The following is a 17,847-nucleotide window of genomic DNA, read 5'->3' on the forward strand; positions in this document are numbered from 1 at the left end:
AGAGTGGAATTAAACCCAGTTCTCCCAGATTAGAGTTCGTGCAAACCACTACACCAACTGAATGCAGCTGCAGTGGCTCCCAACTTACCAGTCCCTGAAGTGAAGGGGATCTGCTTGACTGCTGCAGATGAGGTTGTCCACTCACCCACCCCCAAGCAGCCAGCCTCCTGTTCCCTCCCTTGCACCAGTTGCTTCTGGGCTGCATAACAGCCCTGGCCCCCAGGCCTTTTACACCACTGCTGTAGAGAGATTAAGAAATCCTGTTTGTACCGACATCAGCTTTAACTGAACATCCTACTGATGTTCAAATGAATTTGTACTTCATTTGAGAAGCCATGTTGTCTCTTGAAAGACAGTTCAGTATTAGATATCTTTCCAGTAACTGTAAAAAAAAGTCTTTATTCTGTAAGTCATGGTATGGGAAAGTAATTGACTTTTTAATAATTAAACCTGCATCATGGGAAGGCCAAATCTGTAGTTCAGATTTCTGCTACTATGTGTCAAATGAGAGGGCTGGAACCAGCAGGTCGTAAGTCTCACACTCATGGTAGTATACATCATTATGTTTTCATCCCTCTCCTCTAAGAACTAAGATACGATACTGCAGGAACATCCACCCTGTATTCCTTAGGAGGTGTTAATACCGACATTAAAAAGGGCAGTAATAATTCCACATGTTGGGCATGAGCAGCTCTTCTAGCCAGCTGCAGCTTAACTAGTATGATCTGCTGTATGTAATGAGGTTTTATTAGCCACCAGCAAAAACATGACCTTGATGCAAGTGGAAACAACTTTTTCTTTTGTCTTTCAATTGAATTTCTTACCTATAATGCCAGAAGTTCAGGTGTACTACAGATAATCTCTTTTAGCAGCAGGATATGGCCATTCAAGATGCAGTGTTAAGTAAAAGTGGATTCAGACTCCCAGGCAGGGATACTCTTGTGACTGCTTCACAGTTGTAGGCTTGGTTCTTACGCAGCAGGAGCTGTACTTATGGTAGTAGGGCACTATGACCATTAAGTACTCCAGAAAAATCACCTACTTTTGCTTTTCACGAAAGTATATCATTAGCACAAACAGCCCACTTCCATTTCAGGAAACAGTTCTTGTTATGGGTGCTCCCCCTCCCCCCATCATGATGAAATCCCGAAGCATCAAAAATTACCATTAATAGCCATCATATAAGCAAGCAAGACAGAACCATCCTTTTGTAAAGTACATTTACTCATGAAAATGTTGTCCCAGGGGAACTCTTCATGCCAAAGGAAGAGACTCCTCACCATACACACACACACTATACCTACTGATCAAAGCTAGGACCTTCTCAATACAGAACTACTGTACTTAAGCAAGAAGGGATAGAGAGATGTTAATATCTGTCGTGGAGCCTACTGCTTTGAATCAGTTCTTACAGTAGCATATACATGTTTTAAGACCAATCGCCATTCACACACTTTCTACCTCTCCTCTACTTTCCAACTACCCTAAATCAGCTACAATTGTCACAGAAATAATTACTCTGGGATGAGGTCAATCTGGATAGCATTACCATTTCTTGATGGATAGATCACCCATACATGAGTTCTAAAATACCTTAATAGATATTTCATTTGAGGTAGATGCATCTAGAAAACAAAACATTTTACATGGAGTTATACAAAGTAACATTCTCATCTCTATATTTCATAGTTAAATTTATTAAACACATGGTGTAAAATCTACATTGCTGTTTCAGGTTCCATGTTTACAGATAGGCGCTTTGTCACCATATGACAAGGGACTTCCACAGCCTACCTTCCTATGGGAGTTACGTTGAATACTGAGAAATTCAGGCTCATTCAGGCTCTCTTCTCACTGCTTTCCCTTTATTTCCCTTAGCCTTAGCACACACAGGCTTATGTTCCAGAAACAAAATGTGAAACAGCTCTAAGGAATGTTTGTTGTTTCATATGAGCGCCTAGAATCTATCTTGGGAACAGGGACAACTCCTAGAGAGCTCTAAAATTCATCTGACAAAAATACATAAAAGGGTAAATTTTTCTGATAAATTTGCAAAAATAATTGGAAGTGCCACCGTCTTACAAAGTGCTGGATACACAGTGCCATTTGTGAAACTTTCAGGCATCTTTGTGGAATTTCTTCAACATCAGACAACTTTAGTGGAGATTATTGTGCAAATCCTCAAATGGTACGAATTCACCCCACTTGTCAGTTGATGGCACCATACAAAGGGAAAATATGCATTAGCTACCTTCTTTTAAAGCAACAGTACTAACTACCTGCAAACTACAGTTAATGCACATGTAAACTCTCATGCATCAGAAGCCAATTTTAGGAGTAAGCAAAAGGGTTATTGGGATATCCCACTCATTGGACACCTCTATTACCCATATGAAATTGGATTGCACCTGTATTCTGACATCACACTAGCACACATACTGTATATCTGTATTATCCTAAGATACAACTCTCCTTCATAAGCAATTACCTTTTATTATACATCCACTAATTTATAGTTTTGTCTTTTACAAGGAAAGTGTTAGACTCTTTATGGTATTGAAATAAATCATGATTCCAGATTTTGACAGGGTAAAGTGGAATGGCTTGCTGTCAATCCAGACAGCTTTTTAATTCCAGGTCAATGATATGGCACAAACTGTGAAATGAAGAACTAGTCACAAGAAAAAAAATATTCCAACACACATTAAAATGTACAAACAATAAAAGCAATTTACATTGACAAATAAGGAATGTCATTTATTAAGGCTGTGCTTTAGAGAGGACGTCTAGGGTCAAGTCGCCTTGGTCAAGGCACAGATCGGGAGGAGGTGAGCACAGCTGTCTAGAAGAGGAGGAGGAGGTCTGTACAATCACTGATGAGGTGGGCATGCATGCAAATACAAAACCGCACAGCTGCTCTTTGCAACAAAACTGACATAAGTGAAACAAAATACTGTGAAGTTTTTACAAGTCCACCATTTTACTTCATTATTTTTTTTAAAAAAAAAATGGCAACAGATTTCCAAAACATAAAAAGATTCACAATTTGAGGAAGTTAAACAACTGAACCAAAAAGTGCTTCCCAGCTCCGAAACCTGCCTGGCTTGTGCTGTCTGGGGCAGAAGCATTCTGCAGGCATCTTGGGAGTGTTCCACACAACTGAAATGTTGGCCAAGGGAAGGAGAAACAGGACATTTCCACAGACACTTCAAAAGTTTGCGATCTTTCAAGTAGTTTGACTTCTTGCAGCCTCATTCCCAAGCACAACTGCATGGTACCCGCAAGGAAGGCTCAGGCATCCTTTAGCAGCAGAGGTGTGCTTCAAAGCGCACGTGGTCTCTTCGGACTGATTTGTTTACTGGCCTGTTCCTCCTCTTGCAGTGCTGTGCGGAAGGATTTCACTTTATCTTTAAGAAACATAGAAAATAAAAATCAGTTATTTGTTTCATGGCTCCTACATCCATGCCTCGAGGTAATCTGTTGCAGGCATAAATACACAACACAGGCTGCATGTAAATTCCCTTGGTGATCTTGAGGAGATATAAACAAGGAAGGTGTGACATGTATGAATGCAGAAAAAAAACACCTATTGAAAGATGCATAATCATGCAGGACATGTGAGACTAAAATACTAATAGTTACACAGATTTCATTTATATACCATTATATGGTTGTCAAACATGATGGATTTCCCCCCTTGATTCTCATACCTAGACTCTTTCGCGCTCTCTCTCTCTCTGATCAATTATGCTGAAATACTGAGGGAGGACACAGGGTTTTTTCCAGTTACCATTCTTTTTTAAATTAAGCCAGCTATAACTTTTGTCCAATTCTCAGATGCACAAAAAGTGTTTTCAAATAAATATAAATATATCTACCTCGAAGTTCAGTCAAAATGTAAATTTTTTGTTCTAGGATTGCTTCAAGTTGTGTCGCATATGAATCCACATCATAGTCTACTTCTTCTGTCATTTCCAAAAGAGCTTTTTCATCTTCTAACCACCTAATAGATTCCTAATAAAATCAAAGCAGGGAGGAAGAGAAACAGATATATGAAGACGAAGTACTGGGCTGAACGTTTGTTGCTGTTCTCAAAATTATCAAATCCTTTTTACTCAGCACAGAGTTGTAGCAAGACTGAAAAACATTACATACATACTGAAACAATTTCAGGAATAAAGAAATTTAATTGCCACTTAAATGAGGCCTAGGAAAAGAAGAAGGGCAACTCCTCCCATACTGCAAACAGAACATGTTAAAAAGCATATCTGTTAAAAAGCAGTCAGGTTAGAACAGATAAAAGGAAGTACTTCTTCACCCAAAGAGTGACTAACACATGGAATTCACTGCCACGGGAGGTGGTGACAGCTACAAGCATGGACGGCTTCAAGAAGGAATTAGGTAAACGTATGGAGCAGAGATCCATCAGTGGCTATTAGCCACAAGGTACAGACAGGAACTCTGGAGCAAGTAATGCTCTGTATTCTTGGTGCTTGTGGGCGGGGGGGAACAGTGGGAGAGCTTCTAGTGTCCTGGCCCCACTGCTGAACCTCCTGATGGCACCTGGTATTTCTAGCCACTGTGTGACAGAGTGTTGGACTGGATGGGCCATTGGTCTGATCCAACATTGGCTTTTCTTATGTTCTTATGGTTGATCCCCCAAATGCAGGCCATAACACTGACTATTGTTAGTTCAAGTCAGGATCTGAAGCTTGTTTCATTGACCACAATTAGTCTTGAGAACATAACTATGGTCCCCCCTTGACCAGTCTTAAGGACTTCCTTCTCCACTCATGTGCAATGATCAACAGAGTGGTGCTGAAATAAGGAGTCATCAGAGACCAGCCAAGTCTGCCTCTCTTTTTAGCTACCTTATCTAAGTTAGCATTTACAGCCATTCTTGCTTGTTGTTTGTTTGGTAAACTTTATATAACAAAATCTACCCATGTATATAGAGAGTGAGTGGAAACAGGTAGCAGGCTTTTGTGGGGTTGGGACTATATCTGTAAATACTCCTAAGTATGTGGTTGGGGAGTGGTGCTTGGTGGAAGGTACAAACCAAGTGAGGCACATGAGTAAAAATGTCAGAGGAACAGGAGGTACACAGTATCTGCTGCTATCATATTCTATGACATGAAGTTGAGATGGGATGCTTGGGGAAGGTACATTCGTGTATAGGAAAACTGAAAACAGCAGCTGGGGGTTGTTTCCCTCAGGGATTTTATGAGGAAGAGCTTAATATGAATACCTAGCTGTTTCCTTTGGTAGTGTCCAAAAAGGGGGGGGGGACGTGCCATTCCCACAGCAGCTGAACATTCCCTAGTATAGCTTCCCCTTCCTCATATGCCACTGACGTGAAGAAGCTTTGCCGTTGGTTGGGCACTGTGAAGCAGGATGGAATGCAAGTGGGGCATGGGGAGGGACTGAAGGCAGTGAAAAAGGATTTGCAGATACAAGCCAGGATTCAATGGTCATCTGCAAACTGAATCCTGCTTACACAGGTTAGCCACAGTTAGAATAAACCATAGTTGTGTGGTGCAACCAAATTGATCCAGTAGGCAAATCATTTAGAATACTGCACAAGTGCCATAAAAAGTTTCAGAAATCACAATGCCATAATCAGATGTTTAAGAGCCCATGAAGCATATCTAGGAATTTGGGCACATCCTGTGCAAGTTGCACACATCTTTTTTTTCTTCAAGCTACTTGGCTTTCACTTAACATTTACCTGGAAGACAGCTCTATGGTCTTCTACTACTTGTTCTTCCATTTCCACCATCTGTGAGACAGCTTCATGAAAAGTGAATAACTGCGGTGAAACTTCCTCCTCCTTTAAAACAAAAAGCACACTCCAATGAAACTCTCTAGAATTATATATACCAACCTCTTTTTGAAACATAAACAGAAGGAAAGCTGTACTCTGAGGAACCAATTGACATCAATAAAAAAAGAACTACATAGTTAGTGTAAATGCACTTTCTGTTTAGAGGAGACAGTGCATTCAGACAGGCTGCTTTCAACTTGAAGACATACAAGCTCTGTTCCACAAGCTCTGTTTCTCTCATGCCATCACACATGACAGTCAAGGTCACAGGCAATGTATCGCTTTTCATGCAGCACAGCATTACCAGATGCTGGGAATAAACAACTGAAGTTATATGGCCATCATGCCCTGCTGTGAGCTTCCAGGAAACATCTGGCTGCCCACAGATGGGAACAGAAGCCTAGATCGAGTTTTGGTTTGATACAACAAGACAATTCTTAAGCACCATAGGCTTTTGTATTCCTTAGATGTATACTTATAGAGTCTGAAATGGGAAAAAGTAGAAGTCCTATCCAAGGCTCCCTCTAAGCTGTGGAGTCCTGTGAGCAAAAATTCTACTTGGTGAGCTTCTGGCATTAAAGTTGTGAGCGAGCGATTTGGCTGCTGCATGAATTTGTTTGCTCTGAAGCCCTCCTTCCTGAGCTAAGACAAAAATCTGTGAAACGGAGGCTAAAAAACTGTGAGCTAGCTCACACTAACTCAGCTTAGAGGGAACACTGGTCCTATCTAGTTTCAGAATACTTTTTTTTAGTATTGTAAATACTATTTTTCTTACCCAAAGTGTGTGTAGAAAAACAGGTAAGCTGAAAAAATAGAGTCGGAGAGAGAGAGGGGCTCCTAGGTGTGCTCTTTCCTAAACCAGGCTAAATAAAGTAGCATTTTCTCTCAACCAAAGTGCCAAATATACTGTGATGTACACCAGGACTATGGTCACCCTGTTCCACACTGGTGAGCCAAGCTGATCTGCCTATTCAAGACAGACTTGGAACCTTGCATCCTAGAAATAAAGCTTTCCTAGAAAGTTCTGTTCAAACTCACAAGGAGTTCTAAATACAGAACAGACATATGTTTTGAAGGTATATTGAAATGTTTCTTTCATTATCCTTAAGGTGTAATATCTTTGGAGGAACAGGTGGCAGGATAAATGTATGTGCCTTGTAACATGGTTAAGATGTAGACTTTTTAAAAAAGATCTGTATTGTGTACTGTGGAAGATGTACACAAAGATACCACTGACAGAACCCAAAGCTCAAGGATGTCCCATTTGTTCTCTTGCTTCACCATGTATGAATTTTGTTAACAAGTTAATTTTATCATTAAATTTATAAATAGGGTTGCCAAATCTCTCTTACCTCCTCGGCGGGGGATTGCTGGCCATCTCTATGTTTTCCCCTCAAATGGCTGTGGCCCCGCCCCAGCGTGTGACGTCACATCCGGGTGACGTGCACGCGGGGGTGGGGTTTCCCCCGGGCCCCGATTCCGCAGGGGCAGAAATCGGGGCTCGAAAGCGGGGGCATTTGGCAGCCCTATTTATAAAGCATGTCTGATTGAGGAGGAATCAATGTGGCTTCTGCCAAGGGGAATTTTGCCTCACTGTTCTTTCAGAATTCTTTTGAAGGTATTAACCAGCATGTACATGAGGTTATCTGGTGGACTATGTACACTGAGATTTTTTTAAAAGGTGTTCACAAAGTCTTTCACTAAATTTATCTCAAGGAACTTAGCAGTTACTGGTAAGAGCAATGATCCCCTTAAGGATCACTAAACAGTTAAAAAACAGGAAGTATAAGATTGGAACATTCACAAAAGGTAAAAGTTAACTGTAAAACTTCCTAAAACTACACTTCCTCAAAATCATTTGCAGTCAGAAGCAAATACTGAGTTAGCCAACATGGCAGATGACAAATTATTCAGGACGGTCAGGGTCTTCAAAAGGCTATCTTCAAACTCGATGACAGGTGAGATTTAATCATAGATGCACTTTGGGACAAAAAATCCTAACTTTATTTATATGCTGAACTGATCTGAATTAGTCATCCAGCATAATCACAACAGGATCACAATAAAAACTCACTAAAATGTCAGCTCAGTGCATTGAGATAGGCCCAAACGCAAATTCTTTCTTGACAATAACCCTTTCACAGTAATTCCTAGCAAACATCAGCTGTCCCAATGCCATTGTATAGATTATGCTGCAAGCACACCTACAATACTGTGTGTCATTTTGATCACCTCAAAGAAGAGCAGGAACAAAGTACAGAAGTGAAGCAATAAAAGTCTGGGGATAATCTTGTTTATGAAGAAGCCTGAGAAGGGGCTTTAAATTCAGAAGAAAGAGGGCTTAATTATGAGCAGAGCTGAGGCACTGAAGACTTGTTTTAGTTTGAGTTAGGCTGATTTTATTCTTGTTTTATATTATGTTACCCCCCCTCCCCCCGGATGGCTCTTTGGGGCCATGTCTGTTGAAACATACATCAAAAAAATATAAATAAGAGATTATCCTTTCTTGTTAAAACACAGAGGTTTGGATCCTCAAGAACTCTTTCATGGAGGAAGGATTTCCACACATGGAACACAACTCTCTTGACCACCACCCACACACATAACCCCAAATGCCTCCTGAAAATTGCATTCCATAGGTAGAAATCCTTCCAGCCACAGAAGAGCTCCAGAAAGATCCAAGCCACAGAATTCAAAATAGTCTAATCAACTGATCAGCGGTAGCTTCACAAATGAAAGAATGCATGCAACATGTCATTAGCCTCTGCTTTAATTTAATACAGGGTCCAGACTTTCCTTATGGCAGAACGGTTTTATTAGTAAATAACCGGTCATAGTTTGCATTTCGGCTGTGGTATGTGAGATACTCACATTTTGTTCACAAAGTAGTTTAAGATCATCTCTCTGAGGTGAGCTCCCAACACCCCACTGTGCCTCCAAGTCATCAATCTGATTTGGAGTATGATGCATGATTGGACGGATATCACCGGCAGCATTGGGATCAACAGTCAGCTCCTTTACTCTAAGGTTGTAAAACAGGTGTTCATTTTAAAATTAGTAACATTTCATTTAATTTAGGACAGAAAAACTCATCAGTTCACATAAATAAGAGTGATGATGTCAGCCTCATGCGCATAATGCAGTCTTAGGGAGCCAATCACAATGTTCTGGATTACGGGGCCAAACTTTAGAGACATGCAAGTGCTGAAATCATAATCAATGCATACCCATTTTTAAAAAATGAACCACTACACAATTTCAATTATTCAGATGCTTAAGTGTCAGTACTACAAACATAACATCACCACTTCTTATACATGAAGGGGAATAACAAGCCTGAGCATGAAATGCTTAAAAAAGAACAAAAAAGATGAATAATAATTGGGAAGATGATTGCAGGCCATGCAGTACCACCACCTGTCAAACAGAATGGAAACAAAAAGGAGGTGATGGCTATAAAGGCAGGGAGAGCAAGTGAAGGTTTGTCTGTAAAATTACAAAACTGAAGAGAGGACGAAAAACCCTCAAAATAAAGATTCCATGTAAAGAATGAAGTAGACCTGGTGATCGAAGGAGAAAAGTCGTCATACTCATAGGAAGGAGAGAGATCAGAGCGACTGCCACTACCCTGTGAGAAGGGAATGTCCGAAGGACTAATTCCAAATTCCTTTACTCTGCAGCAGCAAGATACAGCAGCAAATTAAAAGAAAGTGTTCTTGTAAAGACAGTAAAAATTACAGAGTTTTATTTCAGTTAGTCATTTGCATAGCCATTTTGCTAGTGCCCCAATGTGCTTAACAAACCACCTCCAATAACCCTCTTTGTGACCTTCTAAGAGGTCACTATTACAACACAGAGACCAATGAATCAATGGGTCAAGTGGAATGCCAGTAGTTTCAGCCTTCTCAGTACTAGACCACACTGACTTCTTGGAATTTAGCCCTTTTATGAAAAGCTTCAGGAATTTAAATAATTGAGGATTTACCTGTATCTATTGCCCAGATTTTAGTGGTCCCTTTAATTATGAGTGGTACAAACATGCAAATGTACACTTTTACCACCTATTTGCGATATATCAGTTCTCAGAAGGTGGTACACTGAAAATGAAGACTGTGTATGAACTCACAGAAGTGCTGTGATGTATTGAGCAGAGTCTAATAAAACTGACATACCAGATGACTGCACACCATGCCAAAGGAACCCGTATTTCAGCATAATCTCAAAAGTGTTTTTGGCAAAGCACCACAACAAATACGTCTAGCATGATAGCTGCCCACCCATTACTGCCATCCTGACACAAAGCAACAGATATTTCCCAGTAAGGTACATCATCTGACGACTGATTCTCTGGCAAACAGCAAAACACACTTCTTTTAGAAGTGATTGTTCAAAACAGGTTGTGAAGGTCAAGTGTTCACTGCTGCCTAACAGAACAGCATGTTAAATATTTCAGCATACCCTTTCACTGTATCAGCACCCTTAGAGGGCAGCTGCAGTTGTTCACTTGCTGATTCACCATGCTCCGTTCGTCTTAAGGCCAAGGTCTCCCCACCCTAAACTTGAAGCACAGACTAAAGCAAATGGGAGCAGGGAGAGCGCATCATGATCAGTTGTCAGCACTTCAGGCCAACCCATCTCTGTAGATGAATACTATAGTTCTCGATTTCAGAGGTGAGTAAAACTGAAGGCTGAGAGGCTCAACTTTGTGTTGCTAGAGAAGCCACATATCTATCCAGATATTGTGAGATTGGTTTATGTTCTTCATTTTGAAGTGCATCCAAATGTAAAAGTAAAAAAAATGTTTGGATCCACCTTCAAATGTGAATTTCCTAGGCATGTAAGACAGTAACCTATGAGGCAACAATATCCAACAAATGGAAATGCTAAAAATCCTAAAAAACTGATTTTAAAGGCAGGAGCTTCTCATACCTGTTTGCGTATCTTAGAGTGTTTAGAGTGTTCTCACAAGATGCCATCCCTGGAGAAATAGTGGCGATCTGGGAGGAAAACATACCAGAAGCCAGCAAGTTATTTTCTTTGAGAGAAGTAACAGTTAAGGACTTTGAAGAAAGTATGTCCAAAGCAGTATTTGTATCACATAGAGAGGAATTTTAAAATATTTATAAAGCTAAAAAAAAAAATTATGTATCAGCAAGTGCCCTGTATGCATGTATATTAGGTGCTTAATCATTCCATATTCCATTTAAACAGAAATCATATTTTAGATCACACTAAAACATTCAGCAAGAAAATTCAGGGGAATATGAAGAAACTAGGAAGACTGGGCTGCGAAACTAAAATTAAAAAAAAAAAATTCAATGTGTCGATGCAATAGGGCAGAACAATAATACCAAAAATAGATTATATACAAATAGGTAGTCATTCACATAAAATGTATGGCCAAGTCTCAACATGGCAGCCAGTGCCATACATAAAACAGTAAGCAAACTCCATTTGACACATTTGAACACACACGAGGGTAGGACTGTAGCACAGTGGCTGGAGGTAAATGGATCAGGTAGTAATTATGTGAAATGCCTCTGCCTGAGGCCCTGGAGAACTGCTGTCAGTCAGGGCAGACAGTGCTGACCTCAATAGACCAGCGGTCTGACTCAGTAAAAGGGACTTCATGTGTGTTCAAATAATAACTTTATAAATTCAGTTGTCCATTACAGTCTCACGGAATTTTGAAATAATCTTGGCACCATCCTGCAGCTGCAAAGGCTTAAGACATTATCATTCTTGTACTATAATTCTTTTTATTTCAAAGTTAATATATTTTTTATATCTCAACAACTAACTGGGTCACTAAAGTATGAAAGAAGGGGATGTATTAGGAACACATCTAAAAACAGTAGAAAGCATTTGTTGATATAGAAGTAGTATAAAAATTTTTGCATAGAGGGCACTTTTGTAATTCTGGTGAATAGTTTTCACAACCATGCCAAAACTCAATGATAATGCACCAAAAAACCTGGTACCATCTTCAGACTTGCCAAAAGAGAACAACATATCATACTGGAAGTGTGAACTTCCTCTTCTAATTTTTAAATTCAAGTTCACAGCTGACAGTTGAAGGCCATAGAAATAATCCTGGGAGAATGCACTAAGAGGTTTGGTTATGAAGAAAAACAGGACTTCTGTCCCCAGATCACAGTTTAAGAATACAATGGCACCTGAGAATACAGAAGCTACTGTCTTGTGTTCTACAAGATCTATTACCATGTAGAGAAAATCCCCAAAAGGCCATGTTTACAACAGTACGAAGCACTGCAACTTAATAAACTTACCATACAGGTGCGAGAGTTTTCTCCTATGAATGAATCTCTTAGGACCTGAGTAAGTTTACTTGCTCTGAATGGAGTATGAGGTTTATTTCGGCCTAAGGCTCTGATGCACTCCTGCAAGAATAAACATGTTTATGCTTTTTCATGCTCAGGACCAGTGCAAAAATATTTAACTGCAACCAACAAGCAGGGAGGGGGGGACAAATACTAGATGACAGACTGATCTGCTCTAAGCTAATACTAAAATACTGCAAGTCAGCTTTCATTATATCTCATTAAAGAAAGACAGATCTGACATTGAACCTCAAGGCTATCATATTACTGGGGTTGTGTGTTGCAAGAGCTTGGAACTTTAAGCCTGAGCAGAACATTAACACAAGAATCTAATGGAGGCATGGAGCAAATGGCAAATACTTTTAATTGCTACTGTTCCTGATGTCTTTTGCAGCAGTGTGCCCCACAGCACTACGTGAGTCACTCAAGCCAGAGACGGACAGAGAGCGCTTGGTGTGCTTTGTTGTTGCAGGGGCTTTTAAAAGCTCTGTTAAAAAAAGTGCTTCTTCAGGTTAACTGAAAAACTCAACTTAAAAAGAAACCTGAAAAGGCCCCCAGGCTTATCTTTTGCATGTGTGTATAAGGTAAAGGTAAAGGTTTCCCTTGCTCGAAAGCCAGTCGAATCCAACTCTAGGGTTGCGGTGCTCATCTCCGTTTCCAAGCCGAAGAGCCAGCGCTGTCTGAAGACATTTCTGTGGTCATGTGGCTGGCATGACTAAACGCCAAGGCACATGAACTAACACAAACTAGTATCTTCAGTCTCTCAAAAGGATTCCCCCACCACAAAAGATAAAATTGTCAGCAGCCCTTCTCCAGGATTGCAAAGCTAATATGGAAATAAGCCACACATTATTATTTAATTAATTTATACCCCACCTTTTCCCCCAATGGGACCCAAAGTGGCTTACATCATACTCCTCTCCTCATTGTATCATGAATGGAATGGACTCCTCATTTTATCCTCACAACAACACTGTGAGGTAGGGTAGGCTGAGTGTGTAACTGGCCCAAGGTCACTCAGTAATCTTCCATGGCAGAGTGGGGATTTGAACCTGGGTCTCCCAGATCCTTGTCTGACACTACACTAACCACCACACTACACTGGCAGAGAGTGAAGTTTATCTGAATATTTCACTGTCATACTATGATTTGTACTATATTAACATTTCATTCTTCATTATGTTATTGGAAACAATTTTAAGTATTTCAGTGGAATATATACGTTTCAAAAATAAACAAAAACAATAACAAGGAAATGAAAATGTTAAAACCTTTTTTTATTGAAGAACAGAACAATGGGAGCTTATCCTTAGTCAGGATTCTCCTTCCATGACATAGAAATGTTGATCTTTTAATCTCTTAGGCATTTGTTCCTTAGCAAGCATTCCCTAAATTACATTAAAACAAACTGTCTCCTCCTTGCCCCTAAGTGGTCCTGCTCCTACTAGTGTTTAGAGTTGCCTACAAGGGGTTCACTTTACTCACCTGGGAGTAAGCACCATTGAACAATAGTGGGCCATACTTCTGAGCAGGCATACACAGGATTGCATTGTAGATTTCTTATGACACTTCATAGAACATGCACCCACACCATAGTATTAACATATATACACAGAGATTATAATCTGGAAGCTGGAACCACATGAAGCAGAGAGTTCTCTGTGCATTTATGAGCTCCAATGACAGTAGGTGAGAGATTGAGCCTACTCTAGAAACTGCACAACACTGTTAAGAGGCTACTTTATAGTCCCTACTCCATGTTAGCACTCCAGTTTGGTGTAGTGGTTTCCCCTCCCATATATCATATCTCTCTCTCTTTCTCTTTCTCTCTCTCTCTCTCTCTCTAACATCAAGCTGAATGATACATTCTATGAAACTGGAAAGTTAGATCACTATGGATCCTAATGAAGTTTATTTATTTTATTTAAAACATTTTGATGCTGCTTTTCCACCCAATCCCAAGTTGTTACGTTACACTTCCTTGGTTGGAGCCAGTGCAAAATTTCCACTTGTGCTAGACCTCTTAAGCAACACAAGAAAACACAAGAAAAACACATTAAAAAGGATGACAGTAGCTGCTTCTGTTCCTATTTGCATTTCTGCCTGTAGAAGACGTTGTGCAGCCCATTTCTGGACACTTTATTATATATGAAGGAAAGCACTGGGTGTTATGCTAAATCCATTTATGCACCTGTGCACTGCTGGATCCAAGCCCCATCCAGATATTTTTTATAGTGGATCAATGTGGCTATTTAAGCTAATATCATAATGCAGAAGACCGTAGACTGATGGTCTGACAAGACGTTTCAGCATGTGTAAGTATGCTTATAATAAGTTATGAACATTGCATTCTAGGACAACAATGTTGTGTGAGTGTTAGACACACAGTTTTGTTCTACTTGTGTGCGTGTGTGTGTTAAGTGCCATCAAGTCCCTTCTGACTTATGGCTAGCCTATGAATTAACTACCTCCAAATGTCCTGAGGGTTTTGGCGTCCTTTTTGAATCAGTCCATTTCATGTCGGGTCTTCCTCTTTTCCTGCTGTCTTCAGCTTTTCCTAGCATTATTGTCTTTTCTGGAGAGTCTTGTCTTCCCATAATGTGACCAAAATATGATATCCTCTGTAACGCCCTCCTTATAGGGAAGGACTAGTTTCCCTTTAAAAGTGCTCTTTATTTTGTTTAACCGGGTATTTTCTGCTGCCACCAGGAATTTTAATGAATTCCAAACCTCTATGCTTTTACTGTTGTTCTTACTAATTTTGTAGACCGAGTTCAAGGCTTATGGGGAACTATGTGGTCCTGGGAAGTATTCCATTCAGAGCTGGTATAAACTTGGATGAAAGAGGATTTATCGAAATAAGTATTACATAAGTGGGTGGTTAAAATGTAACTAGGAATATGAAAATGATGAACAACTGATTTGGTATCACACACAATCTTATCCCTCTCTGACAGGGATCTTTTCTTGTAAGATTGTAACAACTGTTTATCTCAATATCATATATGTTCACTGTTTCACTCCAGTTTGTTATGACACCCAGACTCTCCTATAACTTTTCTTCAGTTAAGCTTTCCTTGAATTTTTCCTTTACCCTCAGCTCTCTTTCTCTTTTTGTGACCAACCTAAACTGTCAACTTCTAACTGACTCTCAACAGAACAGCCTGCATACACCAACTGTCAACTTGTAACCTCCACTCCTGACTGACACATATACGCATCCACCCAGATTCACTTCCCAAACCCCTCCCCCTCTCTGTCAACCACCAATCAAACCATACTTGAATCTCTCAACCACTCTAGTCTACCTACCACAGCCATGCAACCAAACTTTTAAAGAGACACACACACACACTCAAACAAGGAATCATTACACCCTCATTTTGGTAATTTAAGATTCTAGGGAGAGTTCAGACTTGATTTGATCTAGAACCCACTTATTTGGCTTTTTTGTGGTCCACAGTATCTGTAAAATTCTCAAACACCACGTTTCAAATGAATCAACTTTCTTCCTGTCAGTTTTCTTCATTGTCCAACTTTCACACACATACATACTAATGGGCAATACTACAGTATAGTATAGTTCCCCTTGTACAGAACTGAAATAGTTTAAACAATTGGTAAACTCATATATGGATATATGCGGTGGCTCAAGTGGTTAAGAAGCTGAACTGCAGGCTGTGGAAGGTCAGTAGTTCAGCAGTTCGAGACCCGAGTTGCCGCATGACGGAGTGAGCTCCCGTCTCTAGTTCCAGCTCCTGCCAACCTAGCAGTTCGAAAGCAAGAAATTGCAAGTAGATAAATAGGTACCACTTCAGTGGGAAGGTAACAGCGTTCCATGCACCTTGGTGTTTAGTCATGCCGGCCACATGACCATGGAAACGTCTTCAGACAGTGCTGGCTCTTCGGCTTTGAAGCAGAGATGAGCACCGCAACCCTAGAGTCAGATTCGACTGGCTTTCAAGCAAGGGAACCTTTACCTTTTTAAACTCGTATATAGTGGCTTCCTTATGAAACTGCCCAGACACCCTTGCCTCCAGGATCTGCACAGGAACTGTGTAATGGAGTCCCCCTTACAGAAATTAGGCCATATGAGAGTCATCTGTTTAGTTTAGAACCAGTCCAATCCAAACAGACTAGGATTAAGAGAAAAACCAAATGTTTCAAAGGGGACACTGCTCATGAAACTGCAAAAAAACCCACATGACTTGAAACGACCTTTGGCACTTACCGTGAAGGGTCCTTCTCCTCTGAGGTTAGGAGGACATCTCCATGGGTTATTCCCATCGTTCCTTTAGGGAGGCAGGAAATACTTTTTTCTCCTTCCTGTTGGCGCCTTGGGAATAGCCCTGCCCCTCAGTTCTGGGACTCCATAAGCAGTGAGTATCAACTAAGGCTAACTCCCTTGCGCCAAGCAGGTAAACTTCCAACATTAATGATAGAACTATAAAACAGTAGAACAAGAACACAGAAGAAGAAGAAGAGAACAGCACAGAGAAACACAGGCAAAAGGACGATGATGAAAGCAGGAGGGCCGAGATGTCCTCCTAACCTCAGAGGACAAGGACCCTTCACGGTAAGTGCCAAAGGTCGTTCTCCCACTGAGGTGGAGGACATCTCCATGGGACCTCCAAAAGCACTGTCCCTTAAATGGGTGGGTCATCATCGCCAGCCAAAGGGAGAATGTGCTGAAGGGCTCTGATTCCGAATGCTGCGTCGGCTGAAACAATGGTGTTTAGCTTGTAGTGACGAATGAAGGTAGATACCGACGTCCAAGTAGTGGCCCTGCAGACCTCCTCGACTGAAGCTCAATTCGTGAACACCGCATTGGTTGCCGCACTTCTCAAGGAATGGGCCGTGATCCCTTTGGGAATTTCCATTCCCAACGCCTTGTAGGCCTCCGTGATGCATGACCTTAGGACTGCGCTGATGGAAGCCATGGACATATGATTTCCCGTATGTGGAAAGGAGATGTTGATGAACATGAAGTCCGTTTTTTGTAGAGATTCAGTGCGCACAATGTAAATCTTTAATGCCCGTCTGACATCAAGGGTGTGCCATAGCCTTTCTCTGGGATGTTGTGGCTTTGGACAGAAAGTAGGTAAACAGATCTCTTGAGCACGATGAAAAGCGGAAGAAACCTTTGGCTGAAAGGTGGGATCGGTCCTAAGTACCATTTTATCCTTGTGGAAGACAGAGAGCGTGGCCTTTACCGATAGAGCACCCAGCTCTGAGACCCGCCGTGCTGAGGTTATTTCCACCAGGAATAACGTCTTCATCCGGAGCCACTTCATTCCGACTTCCCTGAGAGGTTCGAATGGTGCTTTGGTAAGGGCTGTCAAAACCATGTGTAGCCTCCAGGTTGGGAACCTGTGTATCTGAGGAGGCGACTTGGCTGTTGCCCCTTGTAGAAACAGCTGTATATGGGGGTGTTTGGTCATCCTGTATCCTCCTATGCGAGGAAGGACGGTCGATAATGCCACCACTTGCCGTCGTAGGGTGGCTGCCTTCAAGCCGGAATCCAAACCGTCTTGTAAAAAGGAAAGGACGTCCGCCGTTGTAGGAGACAGAGGATCCAGCTTCTTCTTCCTAGTCCACCGCACAAATGCCTTCCAAGTGGTATTATGAATGGGAATGGTGGACTGCCTTCTTGAGGCCATAAGGGTTGCCAAAACCTTGTCC

General features: G+C 41.0%; 1 protein-coding gene across 1 annotated transcript in view; it reads right to left on the reverse strand.

The window, feature by feature from the left end:
- Positions 1-1,717: 1,717 nt before the first annotated feature.
- The window catches only part of LOC107114788 (kinesin-like protein KIF2A), a 17,491-nt gene continuing 1,361 nt past the window's right edge, over positions 1,718-17,847 (reverse strand). Inside the window, exons 2-9 of the mRNA XM_015416382.1 lie at positions 14,136-14,187; positions 12,115-12,225; positions 10,754-10,821; positions 9,385-9,498; positions 8,696-8,846; positions 5,729-5,830; positions 3,879-4,014; positions 1,718-3,407 (exon numbers count right to left, since the gene is read on the reverse strand). Of these exons, the coding sequence (XP_015271868.1) occupies positions 3,322-3,407; positions 3,879-4,014; positions 5,729-5,830; positions 8,696-8,846; positions 9,385-9,498; positions 10,754-10,821; positions 12,115-12,225; positions 14,136-14,187 (820 nt within the window). The 3' untranslated portion in view covers positions 1,718-3,321. The remainder of the gene's footprint in view (positions 3,408-3,878; positions 4,015-5,728; positions 5,831-8,695; positions 8,847-9,384; positions 9,499-10,753; positions 10,822-12,114; positions 12,226-14,135; positions 14,188-17,847) is intronic.

Source organism: Gekko japonicus, unplaced genomic scaffold, assembly GCF_001447785.1.
Source record: "Gekko japonicus isolate JY-2015 unplaced genomic scaffold, Gekko_japonicus_V1.1 scaffold1441, whole genome shotgun sequence".
Lineage (NCBI taxonomy): Eukaryota > Metazoa > Chordata > Lepidosauria > Squamata > Gekkonidae > Gekko > Gekko japonicus.